General features: G+C 40.9%; 1 protein-coding gene across 1 annotated transcript in view; it reads left to right on the top strand.

Moving 5' to 3' along the window:
• SLC24A4 (solute carrier family 24 member 4) overlaps window positions 1-23,063 on the top strand; it is a 578,300-nt gene that overhangs the window by 373,720 nt on the left and 181,517 nt on the right. Inside the window, exons 5-6 of the mRNA XM_078662057.1 lie at window positions 8,518-8,602; window positions 22,545-22,648. Of these exons, the coding sequence (XP_078518183.1) occupies window positions 8,518-8,602; window positions 22,545-22,648 (189 nt within the window). The remainder of the gene's footprint in view (window positions 1-8,517; window positions 8,603-22,544; window positions 22,649-23,063) is intronic.

A 23,063-nucleotide genomic window follows, 5' to 3' on the forward strand; every position in this document is an offset into this window, starting at 1 on the left:
TAGAAAATGTTTGAAGACTTATCTATTCTCCATCCAGCAACCCTAGCACTATCATACAGATGATCGGTTTTTAGCCCTGCCTTTCGGATAGACAAAGCGCGGAGATATCTCCTTGTAGATCGAATTCCTGCGCTATACAAGAATCGAAAATAAATAAAATAAATAAATAGAGCAATAACTCTTCATGATCTCGCACCTTGAAATTGTGCATGAAACCTCACAAACTTTCATAAAATAGTGCAGTAGTGAGGTGGAACCTGCCCAGGCACCCTCAACTGGGTAGTGGAAATGCACCTTGCCTCCACTCCCTGCAGAGTGTCACACTTACCCCCCATGAGAAACCTGGCGACTCGGACCACCGTCGCCTTGTAACACACCAGCTGGCATCTTCAAACCCAGTGTGATTGCTGTCAATCCACTTGCACCACAAAGATACGGACAAGGCTGGAATCCACTGATAAGCTCTGTTTCCATATCAATTCTAGGGAGCTCCGAGTGCCACTCTTTTGGGCACTATTGTAGTGCCTCTCCCACCATACTACATAAACACCACAGTCGCGTCCTAGGTGCTTCTGGCATTGAAGACCCGGAAGCAAAAACAATGTCATCATGGTGGTGAGGGGGAGGGCCACAAGTGCTCAGTAGCGGGTCATGTTGGTCCGCCTGCCACCATCCCCCGGTTCTAAAGTTGACACCATTTCTGATGGTTAATGTCTAGACTACACACGGCGGCTAATATTTACCGTCCATCAAATTACTTTTTCCGAGTATCACATTTAAACTGGTCACTAAATCTCTTCTTAACACCAATAAGTTGCAACTAATTGCATGAACATGAATGCCTACCCCGTGACATCAAGTGTTAATCTCTACCGTTGAGCACCAGTCTTATTGCCTAGATCACCTTTGACGAATCATAGCATCATCACTGACAAAATGCCATGGTTAATACCAAAAGTCGGTACTAATCGCATTATTTTGTCCAAAATTCATTGTTGACATCAGCACTGTGCACAAATGCCATGATTAGCACCACAGCTGAGCATGGATTCTATTGCTTTTTACAATGACTTACTACAGGCTTTATGGCTCACTGTTGGACTTGGCCCTTTCTGCAGGGTCATCCCCAAACTTTTAGCCTTTATCTTCCTGTTTTCTGAATCCATTTTTGTTAGCTTTTAGAACTATGCTCACTTTACCACTCCTAACGAGTGCTAAAGTCATTGTGCCATCTCCACAGCCTTACACACAATTGCTACATGTAATTTGCTTGTAGGTCTCTAGTAAAGTAGTCCTACATGTACCCAGGGTCTGTAAATTAAATGCTACTAGTGGGTCTGTAGCACTTATTGTGCCACCGACTTAAATAGCCTTTTAAACCGTATCTCAGGCCTGCCAGTGCAGCCTGTGTGTGCAATCATAAACTGCCATTTCAACCTGGTAAGATAAATCTCTTTCCATACCCAAACCTCCTTTTTAAAAAATGTTTTTTGTATATTAAATCTTTTTATTGAAGTTAAGACCAAACAGTGGCCATCGTGGACCAAACCTCCTTTTTTAATACATATAAGTTACCCCTATGGTGGGCCCTGCACAGCCCAGACGGCAGTGTACAGTGTATTTGAAAAGTTGAACATGTACTTGTAAGTTTAACATGTCCTGGTAGTAAAAAACTCCTACATTTGCATTTCACTATTGTGAGGCCTACCTCTCCCATAGGATAATGTTGGGTTAACTATTTACATATAATAAGTGACAGCTATCGATTAGGAGGGGGTAGTAATGTTGAGTTTTGTGGCTATAAAATTGCAATTTAACCCCCTCTTTAATGGTAAAGTCAATTTTCTAAGTCATACTTCTGAAAATGCCACTTTTAGAGTGTCAGTATCCTGGGTCACATGACTATGTGTAACTCGCAGTTGGTCTTTGTGTATTGCTCCACATTACACTATTACACTATGCCTGTCCTTATAAGTTCTATGGGTAAACACCCACAACCAGTCGATATATCTATTATCATCAACAGAGGGTATATCTATCTCCTACTGTCCTACTGACCGTTGTGTGCTGTCATTAGTCACTCTTTATGTAGATGCTCATATTTAAAACCAAGTGTGTGTGTGTAACCATTCTCCATGTGCTGGGCTAATGACCCTCTCTACCCTTCTCTAATGAAAAAAGGGGAGGGGGGGTTGTCAATGCCTCACGGGAGCAACACCCACAGGAGGAAGTGTCAAACTGGTACTCGCCTGACTCCTCACTTTCTCATCATCAGCAATTGCCAACCCGAAAATAAAGGGGATAAAATGTGCACAAAAAGAAAACTCTGTGTAGTTACGTGAGTGACCCTGTGATAATAGGACCTAACCTCCGGAGTATGAGTTATAGGCCCCACCAAGTTAAAAAGAACTCAGCTCCACTAGCATCTCCAACTTTATTCTGTGCCGTGTGCCTGTTCTAGTTAAAAACAACCAACATGTTTCATCGCCGCAAGTTACTTTACCGGCGACTTCATCAGGGTTATTCTGGGTCAGCGTGATTTCTGCACTTTTTCTTTTGCTTTTCTCCCTTTATTGTACCTGTATGCACACATGGAAATATAAATAAAACGCACACACACACATATATATTTAACCATTACGTCTCGAATGGGTGTGGTCTGTCATCCTCTCAAATGCCTTTTTACACTTGTAGTATACATTACCAGGTCGCCTTGTGTAGCAACGCGTACCAGGCTCCCGTAGAAGAAATTAGTACTGAGTGAACCCCTTTGTCCGTGTTTGGGTTCTTACATCCGCCCTTCGGTCGAATCTAGAAAATTAATTAATGTGTATACTCTTTTGTCACCTACTCCATAACTTCAGATCATTCTTTAATGTGGTATACTCTGTGTCTCTATATTCCGTTATTCTTTTGCTATGCTGAGCATAGCAAAAGAATAACGGAATATAGAGACACAGAGTATACCACATTAAAGAATGATCTGAAGTTACAAAACCCCATTTTTAAAATTTTTCAAGATAATTGGGGTTCACATAAAAGAGGTGTGGGAGCACTAGTAGGAGCTACAGTAACAGGACCTTAACATGCAGAATAGTGAGGTGGGCGACACAGCAACTAGATTTGCCCATTACTCACAGATGACACAGAATGTGGGTGAGAAAGATCGAATTTCGAATGTTAGTTTAATTCAGTGTACTGACAGGGTTCAGTCACAACTGTGTTCCAATAGAAATACATTTAAAATAGTTCATTCCGTTAATTCCTGTCTCGAGAACCTGGCAAGAAACAGTGGAGTTGAATTAAAATCCATATGCAATACACGGCTCCACGGAGCCCGGGACCCACTCCAAGATGGCCGCCACTAACAAATAGGAAATCCTAATGACACCCGGGTAGAGATAGACACACGTGACCAGGAAATCCCGGCGGACTACTACAAACAGAGGTCTCACCATACAACACGTAGTAGCAGGGTGAGCGGAGGCCACAGCTATACGCACTAACGGTAAGGAGCACGAATGTAGCATCGACGGAGGCGGAGCTAGACTATAGGGAGCTATAGTAGAGGGAAGAATTGTTTGTAAATGACATGCGAGCTACTAAGGGCTCAATGGCCCGACGGCATTTACCAACAGTCCGTCTAGCTAAGAAGTAACAGCGTGGACTTAAAAATGGTAAGGGGCAGGCATCTACATAAAGAGTGACTAATGGCAGCACACAACGGACAGTAGGAGATAGATATACCCTCTGTTGATGATAATAGATATATCGACTGGTTGTGGGTGTTTACCCATAGAACTTATAAGGACAGGCATAGTGTAATGTGGATCTTGATGAGTGGGGGGCTGCCTGTTTAAATCCTTGTCCAAATCCCCCTTGGGCCCCTTGGTGTTCGGAGCTTTGTGTATTGCTCCCAGAGTGTAAGACAAGGGGGATTAGGTGGTAGAAGGATGGGCCATCTCTGACTTGATATGGGGAAGAAGGTGTCACCTATCACCCTTGCACATCACAAAGGCACTTCCTGAGCACTTTCACAAAGGGGTTTGATATTGGTCTTTTGTGACCCTAGACAAGCTGGGGCCAGGGCAGGGAGACAAGAAATTCTCAAAAACTCTAGGGGTGTTAACCTCCAGAACCTTCTCCTACTTCAAAGTGGACACCAGGTAGAAATAATGTATCCACAGACCTAGCTCTCAGGTACACCTCTGCACCTGTGGAGGATTCAGAAGGACTACTGTGCTTCTCTGCCAGATGGTCTGTTACTCCACAGACCAGTTGGCTGTATACCTGATAAGAAGTCTCAGGGACAAAACAGGCTCCAACCACCTTGAACACACCACCTGGAATCAGTCTGTAGAGGCTGTAATTCGCTCAAGACTCCTTTATCCAACCCCAGCATGCAATTCATACAGCGATGATTACAGAAGCTGCTGGCTCGCTGTGTAGTCCACTTTAATTTCCCAACATCGCGAACCCTATAACCCCGCTACATTCCATATTCCATTGCCTATGTTTATATATTCTATTGCTTACTCAATTACTTACTCTTCAGAATTACCTCATGACTACACATTTTCACCTCTTTAGCAAAACAAAGAACATAAATATATACCAATATAAATAAATTGCAGTGAACATAATAACGTTAAGCATCCAGTCTACACATTTCCCTTATACATTAAAACATGAGTACAATTATGCACACATAAAATCCTCTTCGTTTTTTGGTTTGTAAATTGTTCTTCTACACCTTCCATATTGATTACTCAGTGTGGCATTATCTTGTTGTGAATTAGCATTGTCACCTTCATTTTCCTGATTTTCTACTCTCTGTCCATAAGCAATTGAACTATCATTCCTTTCCATCAAATTCTTAAAGTCCTGAACATCACTAGTACAATCATAATTAAATTTGTTGATCTTACTCTCTTAACTTTTATCACTTTCCTTGACTGTATACTTATATTTAGCCAATCGGCTCAGATGCCAAACTTTCCCATCAGGCAGAGTTACTGAACAATTTGCCCACTCTTAAGGATTCCTAAAATTTACATTCCCCTTTTTTGTACCACCTTCTCCTTCTTCACTTTCACCCAGTTACCGGGACCAGTTTCACATCATGTTGTTTGTCATGATAAACCTTGTAAGCTTGTTTAGCCAACATCAACTTTCTTTTTACATTTTCAGGACACCATTCAGCCAACTTGTCAGTCGACATCCAAGCTATGTTCTAGTCCTCTCATCAGAACAAAGGTGTTTTTACCAGTAGACAGGTTGGGAGTAATTCTGAAGCCCATAACATTTTTTAAACTTTGGTCTCCTAATTCAGATTATAGACCAATGTGGTCTTGTGTGAGATATAATTTCTCCCAAAAAAACCTCAAACGTATCTGACAAAAATTATGTATTATTGACTGAAGTTAAACATTTAGGTAAACCTTCCTTTAAGAAGATCCCGTTAAAAAATGGTTTTAGCTCTGTGTCTGCTTTCCTGACAATGTCAATTTATGGGCATTTTGAAAAATGACCCATGACTACAATAATGTTTTTTTCCTTCCCGGTCGTTCTCTATTGGACCCATAATATCTACCCCTAACTTCTCCCACGGCATATTGGGGCTTGATATGGGTAACAATGGCGGGCGAAATTTCCTTAGTGCCTTATCCGAACTGTTGCATTCCGTGCATTCCTTGACCAATCTTTATATAACACTACCCAAACCCAGCCACCAATAAATATATTTAATTCTTTGCTTTGTTTTTGAAATGCCTCAGTGTACTTCATGATATATTCCCAGGATTCCTTTATGCAACCCACATGTTGGTACTCATCTGCTACACCTAAATGATACACCATTCTCTTCACTTAATTCATTCCATACTTTCTAAAACACATGCAAATATTTCTTTATCTTCCTTTTCTTTGGCCATCATTCATTAACATGCTTGAGAACTTGTTGCGCAAATGTTTCCACGTTTATTTGCTTCTTCGATTCATCCATATCAATGCCTACCATTCCTTCATAAAAAACATCTGCTACACAACCATCAAATAAAAATGATTCGCAATTATTATCAGCTGGCATATTATGGCATACAACTCAAAAGGTCTGCTATTCTATTGTTAATATCAGGTGTATACTGTACTTAATAGTTAAAATTCAGCAATTCAATCGACATGTGTGCTAATCGTGATTAAGTCCTTTGCAAATCTGTGTCAGTTATAACCTTTCCCAAAAGTTTGTTATCAGTTTTTAGCGCAGCATTATAACCCCATTCATACTGTTGAAAGTACGCAAGCCAAAGTCTCTCCTTCAATAACAACATATCCTTCTTCTGCAGGGGAAAGAGCCGTGAGGCAAATGCAGCTGTCCATTCATTCTCGTGTTCATCAAATTGAGAAAGCACAGCTCCCAAACCTTTTTTGCTTGTGTCAGTAGTAATACAAATATTGTACTTGGGATCGAAGCTTCTCAAAAATAGTAAATTGCAAATATCATTTTTAAGATAAATAAACTCCGTTTGGCATTGCGCAGTCCATATGAATTTGACACTATTTTGCGCAAATTCCTGATGCCATATGTTTTTTCAGCAACATTATGTACACATTTTGATAAAATTCCACTAAACCTCAGAATGCTCTGACATCATTCTTGCTTGATGGCAGTGGAGCATTACAGATCGCATTGACTAACAATTGCTTAGATTTAATTCCTTTTCCACTGATGTTATGATCCATATATGTTACTTCTTTGGCAAATATGCACTTTTGCAAATTCAACTGTCAGTCCCTTTTGTTCTAAAATTTTCAAGGCTTATCTCAACTTACTGCCATGTTCCTCTCTAGATTCACCCACAATAAGAATGCCGTCCTGTAAAAACATAACTTTATCTATTCCCTTGAACCTATTGCTCATGAGTCTCTGGAACATGGCAGCTGCTAATGCCAAACCAAAGGGAACACTCAAATATTGAAAACAACCAATTGATGTGATAAAAGTTGACAGTTTCCTGCATTCTGGATGTAATTGCACCTTGTGATCAGCGGACCTTAAATCCAAAGTTGTACACAAAGGTACATCCCTGGGATTCGCCAACATTTCATTGATCCTAGTTAAAGGATATTGATCTACAAGGATATTTTTGTTTAATTCTCTAAGGTCAGCACATAATCTGACCTTTCCATTGCAGACCTTCTGACAACTACCAACAGGGAAACCCTTCCAGCAGACTTGAGTTGTTCTATAATACCGTTCTTGTCCAAGTCTTTCAACCTCCTCTCTAATGGAGAAAGGAATATGTCTCACTTTTTGTATAAATGGTGCAGCTGATGATATCAATTCAAATTTTTGACTGAAATCTTTCAGCAGCCCCTTACTTCCCGAAAAGACACTCAGAAATTTCGTTAAAACTGTTTTGTCAATATCCTTTTCCATCTGAACTGCTAAAACTGATTATTGGGATCCAGAATTATCTCTAATTCTCCTTGATTGTATCACCCCAGCACAGATGGACCTTTTACCAAAACTTCTCATTTACATGTAGCTTTCCTTCCCTTAAATATGAATTCCGAACTTCTGACTCCTATTAAGTTAATGTTTTCACCTGCATATGTTTTGGCTTTAACATTAGGTTTTTCTAGTATGCAACCTGGAACGTTTCCAAACCATTCAATCCATACATTTTTGTTGATTTAAGTAAATGGTGATTCGGAATCTGCCACAACATTTGCTACTACTACGTCAATTATCAATTCTCACAAAAGGTTCTTTCCTAACAGTCTGTTCAACATTGAGTACATCATACTCAATGCAAAATACACTATTAGCATTCAGAATCTTCCCCCTGGTGGTCTGATTCTGAGTTATTTTCTTCTTGAATGAATTCCACTTCACTATACTTTTCCTCTTACACACTCTAGCATTATGCCCCATTATACCTCAGGGGGAAATTTTTTGATTGGTTGCAGGACATTTCTTATAATAAGCCAAATGTTCTGCACTTCCACACCTGTAACACTACCTAATATATTACACACTCTTCTTCTTTATGTCACCTGTAATAGTTGATGGTATGGTATGGCTTGTACTTTTAGGCAGTAGCGGCTCCTTGAGGGAGTGCTGCGGGGCAGTGGGGTGGGGCGGGGGAGGGGTAGGGTGGGGTGTAGTAAACTACCGCATATGGCCGAAAGGAGTTAAGTAAAAATATATATATATATATAATGAATTACATTGTGCTTGCTGCAACGCCAAATTGCGATGCAGCACGCGCAATGTAATTCGTTTTATTTATTTACTTAACTCCGTTCGGCCATATGTCGGAGTTTACTAGTTGCAACACCCACAGTAAACACTGAATGTGAGCAACAGTTAAAGTTTTCCTACATTGTACGTACTCTGTGTAGTGTTTCTATGACCTCCACCAACACTGTCCAGTGTTCAAGTTTCTCATATTGCCTTTGAGTGCTCATATATGTGTACTATCCAAACACAAGTGACCAACATCTGTTTTACAGAAACTGCATCTGAGTGAGGATGTGGCAGGTGCCACCTTCATGGCGGCTGGAAGTTCTACACCAGAGCTGTTTGCCTCAGTTATAGGTAAGTCAATAATTGCTTAATATATTGTTAATTAGGATTCTTGCGCATGGCAGAGAATGGTCCACACAGTTCCCTTAGCACATCAGTGGCCCAAGAATGACAATACTCTGCTTATTTGTTGCTGTATTAAAAGCATTGAAATGCCCAAGAAATGGAGAGGGATAAGATTGACCAAAATATGGATTTTATTTCAGGTTAGCAGAAAATCTCCTTTGACAGCATTATAACTAAAGCTGTTATATTATAAGGCCTACCTAGTGCCATTCTTCATTCGAGCAGTTCACTTTTTCAAATAATATCCCACTACATCATGTAGATTTGTGCGAGAACGGGAGCCGGATTTGTGATCTAGAAATCCCTTTATTTTATGGCGTGGCAGAGAACTTAAAAAGTTCACTGCTAAACTAAAATGTCACTAAAGATGCTTCTTAGAGATTCAGTATATAATTAAAGAAAAATAACGCTGTCCTCCACAGTCAATTTCCCATTTTTACTCCTGGTACACATCCTTACTGACTAATAAATGCTGCCTAATATTGACAAATCTCATAGTTTTTCATTGAAGGTCATGTTAATTACCAGGTATAGGGATAATAAATGCATTTTTTTTTGCAGCAGCAAGATTTTCCCTTTTTTGCTCAAGAACCGTGTTTAGATTTATACAATTAACGTCTGAGAATTTTGAAGCAGAGCAGTCTATGATTCGTTAAGGATTATAGCGAATTAATTTGAAGACAACAAACTATAATATAACGAGTTTATGTCCAGAGATAAAAATCTCAGCTGCGCATGGCACTTTAAAAGGTTTTTTTAGAGTGTTTCATCATCATCATCCAACTTTATTTCGGTTAAAAGTACATAACAACAACATCAAGATAAAATCACAGTACAACTCCATAATAGGTTAATATACTTAAAACTAGGACGAATTAAGTACAGATATATGGATATAAAGTGCTGAATACATTTCCCCAGTTCTCCAGGACCGATCTCCCAGAGGGGAGGGGAGGCAGAGTAGCCATCATTTATAAGAATAAGTGGGACCGTCGCAAGGGCGATGTTACTTCCTGGGGTGACTGTGAGGCCCTTGATTTTAGTATTCGCTTCTCAGTTCACTTCACTCTGGGAGGCTCCCTGATTTACAGGCCCCCTGGTCCGGTGGGCCCTTTTTTGGAAGCGTGGGGTGATGCTGTTATTTCTCGAGCCTTGCAATTCTCCCATTGCATGGTGTTAGGAGACCTCTATATTCACTTTGATCCGGCAGATAACAAGGATTGCTTGACTGTCTGGACACCCTGCACCTGGCTTAACTGTCTCAGTGGGTTAATCTTCCCACCCACCAGGCAGGCCATATATTAGACCCTATTTGCACCAATGTTCCCATTTGGTTGGAGGATCCACATCCGGTCTTATTGTCCGACCACTTTTTAACCTATTTTTCTTGGGTAGTTATCAGTGGCGAGCCATCCGCGCGTTCGTAGGCAAACCAGCCTTTGGCAAAATTAACCCTCTTGTGCTCAGCCAGGCCTTGGAAGTTTCCAGGCCCACCTTCTTGGGGGATCTCGAGGGCAGGCTTGTTGAATTACTAACTGGATCTCCAATACAGTGGATTCGCTTGCCTTGTCACCATGTCAAAGGCTGTCTAGGGATTCTCCATCTAAACCCTGGTTTACTCTCGACCTCAAAGCAAACAAACATGAATGCAAGATCCTCGAGCGTGCTTGGCGTCGCAGCAAATATTGCCCTGCAGCAAAGCAGAAGCTGTCTTAAACAAAAAATCTACTATGGGGCGATAACTCAGGTCAAAATGCAATTCTGCTAAAAACAACGCCAACATTTATTTTTCTATTGTACAGAGTTTTACGTCCCCTGCCGCTCTATCTAGGGAGTCTCCATTCACAGACACTTGGTGCAAGAGCCTCTCCAATTTCTTCCGGGATAAAATCCTTTCTTTTCAGGTGGCCTTCTCCTCCTGCGACAAGGGGATTGGGGCAGTTGTGGTGTCACCACCCGCTGATCCCGACCTCTCTCTGCATGCCTTTAAGCCTGTGAACCTTTCTGAGTCCCTTAAGATTCTTATGGGCCTGAAGTCTGGCTCTCCATCGGACCCCTATCCGGCCAGAAGGTTGGCAGCAGTTGCTTAGACCACTAATCGTGAGGTGAAGGGTATCATCAATTTTTCTCTTCAGGCTGCCTGTGTTCCAGCGGCCTGGAAGCAGGCCAAGATTCTGCCTCTTTTAAAAAATCAGTCACTCGACCCACTTAGCACAGTGAACTACCGCCCGATCTCCCTTCTACCCGGCTTGACCATGGTGTGTGAGAAGGTGGTGAACAGACAACTCACGAGGTTTGCTGACAGAGAGGGCCTGCTGCACCCAGCCCAATCGGGGTTCAGAGTCTCCCACAGTACCGAGTCTGCCCTAGTGGAGGTTTTGGAGGCAATTAGGTAGTGTCTGGACGCTGGCGGAAAGGCAGCATTAATTTTGCTTGAACTGTCGGCGGCGTTTGACACGGTCCCCCACTCCCTCCTCCTTTCGCGTCTAACCGAGATCGGGATGTCGGGTGTTGATGGAGGCTGGCTCAGATCCTTCTTGGAAGGACGGGCTCAGCAGATATGGCTTCCACCATCCTATTATTCTTCCCAGCCAGTGACCACAGGAGTCCCACAGGGGTCTTCCCTTAGCCTCCTCCTTTTTAACATACCACACAAGCTTGTTTCCTTCCCAGTGTAAGAATTGGCTTTTGTAGTCTGGTCTGCCCTGTTCCCATGATGCACTGGGCCAGGGACAGACTAATTTGCATACAGCCAGGTTCTGAAACTGGGATGGTGCAATGAGCTAAAAAACGGTGTTGGATCTAGCCCTGATCTCTTGACTGGGTGAGAGTACTCTGCTTAATTCAGAGACTCTGTCCATCACCACCCCTTGTTGTAAATAATTTTGTCCACCCTAAGCGTGGAAGGGTATACTCAGATGTGAGTCCCTTGCTCATTGCACCATCAGGATTCAAGCAAGCCGGGCCGAAGACGCCTGAAATGGCAGAAACCGGTCCCCGGAAGCTTGTTTCCTTCCCAGTGTAAGAATTGGCTTTTGTAGTCTGGTCTGCCCTGTTCCCATGATGCACTGGGCCAGGGACAGACTAATTTGCATACAGCCAGGTTCTGAAACTGGGATGGTGCAATGAGCTAAAAAACGGTGTTGGATCTAGCCCTGATCTCTTGACTGGGTGAGAGTACTCTGCTTAATTCAGAGACTCTGTCCATCACCACCCCTTGTCGAATATTTCCTGGTCATCAACCCCAAACACAGCATATTTATCAATTTCCTTATGAAACTAGCATATTCTGGGCAAAAAAAAAGCATATGTACAATATCTTCTTCAGCGTCTAACCTACATAGTGTGCATTTGAGTTCCTTGCCTCCTACTTGTTCAGATGGCCCCTTAACTATAAAAATATTTAATCTGGAGAATCTCATAACGTAATTTCATGTATAGGGTTATTGCTAATTGGGGTTGAATTTCATCCCAAACAAATACAAAGCTGGGGATTGATTTAAAGGTTAAAACTGTATAGTAAGTCTTCCAGCTGTAGAATCTAATGTCACCATATTCAAGACAAAGTTCCAGTAAATGCTCTTTAGCTCCGTTTTAGAATCTACAGTCAGCGAGGTAGAACCAGCTTAAAAGTACAATTTCTCAAATGACTAAACCATGGAAATGTAAATTGGCCATCACGTTCCAATAATTCTCTCATCCCTTGTCTATATGATTTTAACTCTTCTGTAACCCACATCCTAGTCGAATATAGTAGGGGTCTCAGGATAACTAAATACTCTAGTCTTTTGATGCCAATGTTGTAAAACAGGGGAATCAAAGGAGTATTTTGGGGAAGAGTTACAAACATCTGCATTATTTTATTTTCCCCGCCCCATAGCTCAAATGCAAAAAGTGTTGCTGTTTAGGCTCTGTATCTTTAAACCTTCAACGCCAGGGAGATTGCCTTGATTTCAGTGGCTTGTAATTTCTTCACAATTGGCATGGTGTTTTGTATTAAGACTGTTATGGCTTTTTTTAAATGTCGTTTAAGATCATTTTGAATCAGTTGTCATGCCAAGGTATGTAACATTATTTACATGCTGTAATGGTATATGATTTAACACTATTTCATTTTTTAAAGCTTTTATGTGGTCTAATGGTCATGTATTTGTTCTTGTTAGGGTTTATTTCTAGTCCTTTTGATCTGGCTAACACTGTCTAATAGTCTTTGTAGGCCCTTTGAAGTCTGGGACAACAGAATTGTGTCATGCGCAAAGGTTAATGCACATACGTGGGTCCCTCTCAACTTCGGTGAATCATGGGTACCTTTTTGTAAGTGCTGTACTAAATGATTGACATATAGCAGTGGTTCCCAAACTTTTGACTCCTGAGGACCCCCATTGAGTCACCACTGGAAGCCGGGGACCCCCAAGCAATTTGCATGAGTTAAATTTCAAATATTAAATCAGTAATTCGAAAAAAATACTCAAAGTACTTAGGGGCAGATTTACAATAAGTGACGCATCCATGCATATCAGCAGGGATGCGCCACTTATTGTGCGCCATGCCTCTGCCACCATTGATGTGCCGCATTTACAATGCTGAACCTCATGGGGCAAAAAAGCACAGATGGATGACGCATCTGTGCCGAAAATGTGGCGCATTGCTGGAGTTGCGTCGCAAACGCGAGACAGCTCCAGCAATGCTCTGGGGGGCCGAATCTTGTTAATGCTGCGTCAATCCTTACGCCTGCTTCAAGCAGGCGCAGGGTATTGACGCAGCATGGGCCCCAAAGTGACTGAGTGAAATCTTGTAGATTTCACACAGCCACTTTTAGGAGGCGTTCCTGCGCCGGAACGCCTCCTTCTGGCGCAGGGCTTTACAACGTGGCGCATCGCCCAGATGCGTCACGTTGTAAATACCCTGCACCATGGCGCATCTTTTGCGCGCCGTTGCATCACGAAAGTGACGCAACGGTGGCGTAAAAGAGGCACAAGGGGCTTGTAAATCTGCCCCTAAGGATTTTAGGGCCAGATGTACGACCATTTCATTTAGCGCCTCGCAACTGGCGACACATTGCGAGTGGCAAATTGCAAGTTGCTAAATGAAATGTACAACAGTGTGTTTAACACTGTTTCGGATTCCCAATGGGGTCGCAAATTGCGATGTTCATTAATATTAATGAGCCTCTCGCAATTTGCGAGCCTATTGGGAATGCCAGCCCTCCTAGGTATGGTGCCTGCTGGGCTCTGCAGGCCACCATGTCTGGGACTGCTTTTAAATAAAGAAGCAGTTTAAAAAAAAATGCAGCCCATTTACCATGCATTTAAAAAAAAAAAAAAAAAAAAACGCTTTCGTTTCATTTTCTAAGGGCAGGCAGAGGTCCCTGGGACCACTGCCTGCCCTTAAAAAATAATTTTGCATGCATTTGCAAAGGGGACCCAAATGGGAAGGGGTCCCCTGGGGACCCCTTCCCATTTGCAAATGCATTACCATCTACTTGAAGTAAGTGGTAATTGCGAGTGTTTTGCGTCCGCAAAACATTTGTACATGGATTTAAGACTCGCTATTTGGAAGAAAATTCCCCTTCCAAATAGCAAGTTGCAAAACCTATTTAGCGAGTCGCAAACAAATTGCGACTCGCGAAATAGGCAATGTACATGGCCCAATACGTTTTTGCATGTGAAAGCGGGTTCACGAACCGTTCAGGCATATAAAAACGGATCGTACATCTGGCCCTTAGTATTTTATATTGAAGTAATAGCCCCTCTGTCACATGTATTTCATTTGTTTTATAGCATCTCTCATACCATTGTAGGATGTCAGAGCACTTTACATCACACACATATAGAGACATTGAATCGTACATGTAAATCAGTGTGTATATAAAATGTTTAAAGAGTGCTTGGTCTGGAAAAGCACAAACTCAGGATTCAGAACATAACACAGTGGCTAGCACTGACTTTAACATTAAAAATGTTTTTCCACCCAAATAAATCTTTTTAGCAGCATCAGGATAATGAATAACTGGGAAAAAAACAAAAGTTACTAACTGGTACCATGCAGTTTGCAAGCCGCTCTTTGATGACAGTTTATAGGTCCCTCTGCTACATTACGATTGTCACTTATGAAGTGCACAGTAACAAAAGAATCTGTGACAAAAACAGTCACCACAAACCTATGCACATAAAATGTTGCTTTTTAAAATGCATGTTACACGTTCAGTGCAGTAGGCACATTAACCCTCTGTGCTACTAAGTCAAAGCTGCCACTAAACAAAACTCTCCTCGCTCCAGCAGGTACATTAATCACTGGCTTTAGCTCGACACTTTTATTGCTGCTGGAAAGCTTCTAATTATACAAGAAACGTTTCTGTGCTTTTAAAACTGTTGCTTGCGGACCCCCTGGGAATGTGTCACGGACCCCTGGGGGTCCGCGGACCACAGTTTGGGAAACACTGACATATAGTATAAACAGGGTATGGGCGAGGACACAGCCCTGTCTCACTCCCCTCTTGACAGGGATGGCCTCTGTAAGTTCTCCCCCGGACCCCATCATACTTTGGCGAAATTGTCTTGGTGAGGTCTGACTATCTGAGTCAAGGTTCTCCCGTGGCACCCCCTGTTGGTGCAGGGATTCCCACAAGAGACCCCTTGGTACCAGGTTGAATGCCACCTTCAGGTCTATGAATGCGGTATATGTGTCCTGCCTTTAGTTTAATGTATTTCCAGGCTATACAGGATAATCTAAAGACCTGGTCAATTGTACTAGTTTTTGTTCTAAAGCTGGCCTAGCATGGTGAAATGTTGTCTTTCTCTACCATCCACTCATTTAGTTTGTTCAGAACCTGTTTAGCATAGACTTTTTGAAGAGTGTCTATTAGGCACTTGTTTTCACTACGCTCTCCCATCTCTCTCCTAAGTCTCCAGCATGTCACCACAGTCTCATCACAGGAGAATGTGATGAACCGGCGAACACAACACATCACCCTCCTTAACAAAACATAAAAATACTCATACAAAACACATTACACATGTTCAAAAGATTCTACAATTAAACAATACCAAATAATTAAATACAAATCTATTAAAACAATTCTCGGCTAAATATAAAAAAAGGTAACACTGGCAATAACAGCAAACAAGTAATAAGCAAAGACTAAAAAAGAGTACATAGTGTGCCTATAGGAAATGGATAAACATAGCACATTTCATTACTAAAAGAAATGGGGAGTACACCTGGAGGAAATAGGTTACCCCACAACATAATCATTCTATCTATTGAGTGGTTTTGGCATGCATTCAGCTCTTGTTGTATGTTTCACCACTCAAGCATGAATTTGGCTCCACAACTGACGAATCAGCAAACTCATGTAACTTCTCCCTCTGAATCCTCACTCATTAACCAATGCATGCGTTTCCCTCTTGAGTTACTCTGAAGTTTCAAATTTAAGTCTTCAGTTGTAGCTCCCAAATTACACTTAGCTAGCTTACTACAAAACCACACTCTTGCCATCAATGAGTTTGGCCGAATCATTATAAAGTGCTATCACTCTAAAGGGCTCTGTAAAATTACTACTAACCTTTTCTGTCCTCCTTTGGCCTTTCACTTTGACAAAATCACCAACCAAATGCTTTACTTCTTTAACACAATGCTTACTATCATAATAACGTGTGTACTGCTCCTGTGATTTGCTTATAATTACTTTAACTTTATTTCAAGAGACACATTCTTGCCCCACCCATTACATCCAAGCTTGGTTGTCTTTGGTGAACAGATCCCTGCCCTTGAGAATCTTGAATGGATAATATCCTGTGACTCTGTATTAACAAACTGTGGACCATTGTCATCCAGGAAACTCACAACAGTATTTGAATCCACTCACATTCACATCCAGTTCAGGCCACTTTGAGCATAAATCAAACAATTCAAGAATATACTGATCAACTCCTTGTTGATCACAAACTGTCCCTAAAATGTCAATGCAAAGCTTTCCCAAGGACTACAAGGACTTTCTAGTGGAGACAAAGGCAGTCTAAATGTTACCAAGCTTTTATCTGCATCTAAGCACTCAACACACTCATGTACAAATCTTTCAACCTCTAAGTCTATGCCTTGCTACCTTAATTGATCTTAATTTTCTGCTCATTCTTAATGATACCTAGGTTTCTTTCATGGATAATCTCTAACACTTTCACTCTTTGGGCCCGATTCAGAAGGGTAACGTCAGACAAAAGGCTAACTTCATGACTTGCTTTATTCACAAAGGGCATTTACTACTTGTAAATGCCCTGTGCGAATACCAAAAGTCGTAAAGTTCAACTTTGGTGTTAACAAAGGGCATTTATGAGTAGTAAGTGCCCTTTGTGAATATCGAAAGTTATAAAGTTAGACTTTCATCTCATTTTACCGTTGTGAATCGGGCCCTTAGAGTTTAGGATGGAATTAATCGGATCCCTAACAACAGAAATCCACTTTCTTCCCATGATAATTCCCGGAGATGTTTAATGTCGGCCCTCATACGTTTCTTGTTGGGCAAACTGTTCAATATGTTTTATTTCACTTGACATACATTTTGATCTGATTCATAACATTTTAACCAATGGTCCATGGTTATGACTTCAGTGATTGGATCTTCCACTGCTGCTGCATGCACGTCTTGCCATTGATTGATCATTATCATAATATTCTACATGTAAGGGAGCACTGCTCTGGTAATCTGCAACTTTATTCCTTGATGCTTGTAATTATTGTAATGTGTAAGTGTAATCTAACAAATTTAAAGATAATCTGGTTATTCTTGGTGCTGCTTTCTCCTTTCCAGCTGTTGAGAGTATATTGGTGAGTGGTTTGTGGTCTGTATGGTTTAAGAATTCCGAGCACCAAATATATTGTCAGAATTAGTCAATTCCCTACACACATGCTAACATTTCCCTCTCCATAATAAAGAATTAGTCCTCCGTGGGAGAAAGCGAATGTGAAGCACACAAGATTGTGCCTTCTTGTGAGTTTCTTCCAATGTGTGACAGAACTACGCCCTACTCACAACCACTAGCATCAGTGGTATTAATGGTTTTGACAGAGGAGTCAAGCCCTTGTAAAAGAATGGCAGAACAAATGTCACTCTTGATGCAATCAAAGTAATTTTGATGAATACCGTTCCAATCAAATTTGCTAGAATTCCTAGGTAATTGTCTAATATCAACAGATTTTCCTGCCAAATCTTTAAGAAATATTTTGCAAAATTCAGCTAACCCAAGGAAAGATCGGACATCAGCTTTGTAAATAGGAGTAAGAGCTTTTTAATGGCTTCCACCAATTCCTTCTGGGATGAAATACAATTTTCTAACATTTCATGTCCCAAAAATGTAATGGGATTAAGTGCAACACAACACTTCTTAATCTCTGCAATTACCCTTTTGTCACTCAACACCTTCAATACACTCCTCACTCTGCAATCATGTTCTTCTCTATCTTTACACACGATCTCATCTTGAAAAAACACAACAGCTTCTAGATCTATGAGGAGTTGATACATCAAGCATTAAAACGCAGCTACGGCTGATGCCTGCCCAACCATTTATTCAGAAAACACATAAAAGGTGTGAAAAAGCTGTCAAATGCTTACTCTTAGGGTGATGAGGTACTTGATTGTAAGCAGAAGTGAGATCTAGTGATGCGAAGCACTTAAATCTGTCAGTCACACTAGTTAAATCACATAAATCTATGCAAAGCATCACTTTGCCATTAGCCTGTCACACCACTACCAAAGGAGCCAACCATTAACTAACTTCATTTCTGATACAAAATGGTATATTTCTCACTTTGACAATGACAGGAGTGTTTATATCCTTCAACGAAATCTTATATTAAAAACCTTGCAATTCACAATTATTTAGTGAAAATACTTTTGAAAATTAATTCTGTATTTGTTGCAAAACAAATTCTTGACTGTCTGAAATCAGAACATGTTTGTCACCATTCAGGTTTACTACGATACCAAGATTTCTCTGATTTAACCATCACAAGACAGACGGCCCGTTTTCAGCAACATACGATTTCCCTTGTTTCTGTGCCCTTGAAGTCAAACTCGACTATATGATACCAGGCCATGGGTATTGGTTCACATGTGAAACTCATGGGTGTACATCAGTAGACACTAAATCATCTCCTAAGGTATCCCCAAATTTATCATTCCATGTTCTCTGATTAACAATTGTGGAGGGAAAACCAGATTCAGCTACTATATCAACTTGGACTCCACTCAAAGTGATAGAGCAGACTGGCTTGGTTCTCGAAAGTGCATTCAATCCCAAAACATCATAATTAAGACTCAACACATTTTTATCTCTTCATCTGAAGAAGAATCTGATCAATCGTTAACCATTTTACCTGCAAATTTATGACTGTATTTTTTCCTCTGACACACTTTTGCAAAATGTCCAGTTGTGTCACAAAACAAATATTTTTGCTTCTATGCAGAACATTTTAATTAGCAAAATGTTCCTTGCTTCAACACCTGTAGAATGTTATCTTGTTCTAAGTTCTCAGACGTGTTATCTTTATTAAACCTAGATTTTTGTTTAAAGGGCTTTGTCACTTGTAACGTTTTAGGAGGCACAACTTTCCACACATTATCTTTCTGTCCATGTTTAAAAACGCTGCTTTAACACAGTTCAGCGTTTTGTGCAATGGCAATCGCATCTTTCAGGGCTAAATCTCCAGTTGCCCATAGTATTTCCTATACATTAGTGTCATTAGTGTAAATGACGATTTGATCTCAGATAAGATCGTCATGAATTTTCCCAAATTTACATAATCTTCAATACATTCATGTGATTCTTATTTGTTTCCATTGGTAAAAAATTGAAGCTGTCAACTGAAATGCAAACAGATGGTGTAAAATTTTCATCAAGATGTACAAGAGCATGTGTGAATACATCCCTACCTTTAGGTGCTCTATTTTTTGTCAATTGTTCATTACTCTTAAGCTTCAGGACCAACAGTGTGAAGCAGTATTTCAATGAGAGGCAATTCTCCCACCAAGTCTTCTATTGTAAAAATATAATTTATATCATGGCTCACTTGGTGCCGGTGTTAGAGAGTACTTGATACTCCAATTTGTACTCATATTTCATGAATGGAACAGCATGCAACTTGCCCATAAGTTCACTTTAGAAGATTTTTCAGCTAGAGGATTACAGAGCTCTTATCGAATTGAGCACTGCTGAATACTCTTGTGATATTTAGAAAGCAAAGATGGCCGCTCATAAAAGCATGCTGGTTCCAACACTATGAAGCACCATGCAATGAATTCTGGGGTGCACCCATCTGATGTGTTGAACCAATAGAAAGTGCGGGGGATACTTATTTCAAGACTCAGGAGAAGGTGTGAGGTACTGCACAAGATCAGTAAGTTAAATGCAGGATGGAACATGGGACCGTCACGCACTGCCAATAGTCATTCACAGTAAAACAGCCACAAAAGTAAAAATGTACTCATGGCTGAAACAGTAAAGTTGGGTGATGAGTAAGTTGTCTTTGAGTGTAGTTGTCATCAAAAACTGTTCCGTTAATGGCCATGAGGCACAATGGATTTTGCCATTCAACATTAATCTGTAGCACGAGTTTGCTGAGGTTCATCAATCATCACCATTCGGTAGTGAATGAAACTCCAAGCCCACAAAGTAAAATATAAGGAATTTATTTCCAGAGATAAAAACCTTTACTGAAATATAAACCTCAGCGCGCAAAGCAGAGGACACTTCTTTTCACTCCGCTCTCCCGATCCCGAAGAGGATGTGATGACCTAGCAAACACAACAAGAACTGGCTTGGTCACCTTTCTGTACATAAAACAATCATGCATGGCATTTTGCGTTTTTTATCTGTGCTGCACAATGCAGCACACATAAAAACAGCCAATACGAGGAGAAATAAAGCATTTCTCCGTATTGCGCCCTGTTAAGACCAGCTTTTCCCTGGTCTTAATTTTGGCGCTACCCAATATTTATGCCACTCTTATAAATACAATGCAGAGTCAACATCAATGGGTGTTGTGGCGGAACACCCGTTGCTCAACCCCTTTCACGCTAAGTATAGCATGAAAGGGTGCCTTATTTACAAAACAGCAATAAGCCACGGTCAGTTTCTTAACACTGCCTTGTAAACAGGGCGAAGCCCACATCACCACCACAACGTCAAAAAAGTGACTTCTGGTGGTGATAGAGGCTTGTAAATATACCCCTTAGTCTTGCCATTGGCATGAAGACCAGAGAATTGTAAACGTGTGAGTACTTTCTAACACTTGTGATTCTCTCATTTTCCACTTTACCTCTGTAGGTAAGGCAGTAAACAAGTCAGTGGCACTTGCAATGTGTGTTTTGGGGATAGGAAAGTGTAATAAACACTTCCATAATTTGTGGGTGTGTAGGGAGAGGGTTTTGTGAACATGCACTTTGTACACAAAAAGGAATTTGTTTATTTTCACAATTATACCACACCTAGACCTTTAGATTCTCAGCGCAACCAACAATTCACAATACTAGGCATTCGCCTGTAGTTTAAAAAAACTTAACACATTCGTAATGCTGCTTTTTTAATGGCCGTACAGACCAGACTAAGTGGTGTCAGTAAATTCCAATTCTTTTGCAAATCAGTTTGTGCAGGGCTCTGAATCACATTGAATTGTTTAATTACCGTACACCCGAAGAATTTGCCCCTCACAGATTTTTGCAAGTCACACTGCCGAAATTCATCAGGGGAAAACATGCACAAAAAACACATAAGATGCAGAGTGTAGTACTGTAAATGTTGATCCTGCATTCTATGCCTCATTTCCAAGTACAAAACTCGAATGAGTTACAACTCCTGGTAAATTCGCATTAATGATAATCCGGGCCATATGTATCAAACTCTGAATTTGCAATTCTCAAATTGCGATTTTTTGCGAATCGCAATTTGAGAATCACAAAACGAGATGTATGTAGGATTTGCAAAAAATGTGCGAATCCTACACATTCCTTAATTGCGAATTGCAAAGTGCGATTCGCAATTAAGGGAACCCTCCCCATTCATTCTTAAGGGCCTAGAGGCCCATAGGAATGAATGGGAAGACATTCTCAATTTGTGATTAGCAGTTAGAGAATCACATATTGAGAATGCAATTTCCAGGTTGCAAGGGTGTCAAAAGGACACCCTGTTGCACCCCTGAAATAAGCATGGGTGCCCATGTGGCGCACATTGCACTTTCAAAAATGCAAAAAAATGCATTTTTCTAAGACATCGCAAATTACCACCACCTTGAAGTGGTGGTAATTTGCGATTCCTTGAGGCCAAATTGCACTTTCTCTGTGCTTCTTACATTGCATTTAAGGAATCGCAATTTGCGATTCTTTAAATGCAATCGCAAAATAGGGAATCACAAATTTAGCGATTCCTTATTTAGCGAGGCAGTTTTTCATTCATACATACCACTAAGCCCAATTGCGATCGTAAACGCCGAAATTCTGTGCATGTCGGCATTTGCAATCGCAATTTTAAATGATACATATGGCCCTCAGTCCTCATGCCTATGATTTTGCGAAATTACATTGGGGAAATAGTCTACAAGGGCTTTGTGTACTAAGATTGTGCAAACTTAGCACACAAGGAATTTCGTTTGCTCTCTTTTGGTCATATATAATGTATGTTCAAGAGTCTTTATACTGTAGGCACATTCTCATGTGTATGCATTTTACATAACATTTCACTAGCGAGTAGCAATGTTTGAGTGAAAATGTAGTGTATGAGATGTACAAGCACCCGGCGTTTTCCTCAGGTAGTGAAGTAAATGGGCTAGAGGCGCCTGTACCTGTCTGATTTTTTCCTGACAACTGAAATGACCTGCACTTTCCCTCTCTTTCCAGGTGTCTTCATCACACATGGGGATGTAGGAGTGGGAACCATTGTGGGCTCAGCTGTCTTCAACATTCTGTGCATTATTGGGGTCTGTGGAATATTTGCGGGGCAGGTATGTGTTCTTTCTTCCATTACAAATCCACTGATCAATTGTGGGCATAATACACCACAAACTTCCTTTCCAAACATCTGTGCAGATGAGATGTTGCATGAATCTCATTAGGTCTCAGGTTTAGTTATTAGATTAATACAGGAATTAAGCAATAGAAGTTTTGTATGAGCATTGTACCTGGTGAGGTCGCGTCTGTTAGGATGAGATGTTCTACAATAACGAAGGAATTCCATAGCTGAAAAATGTTGATGTCTGGGGGCAAAGATGTTGGGTGAAGGAAGGGGCTAATGGTCAGTGGATGGCCAACTTGTAAAGCGGCTGAATATATAAAGCATCCATGAACAATGGGAGTTAGTGATCTTTGAAAGTGGTAGGGTGATAATACACATCTCAATGCAATTCCAACCGGGTTGAG

Source organism: Lissotriton helveticus, chromosome 9 (genome assembly GCF_964261635.1).
Source record: "Lissotriton helveticus chromosome 9, aLisHel1.1, whole genome shotgun sequence".
NCBI classification, from domain to species: Eukaryota; Metazoa; Chordata; class Amphibia; order Caudata; family Salamandridae; genus Lissotriton; species Lissotriton helveticus.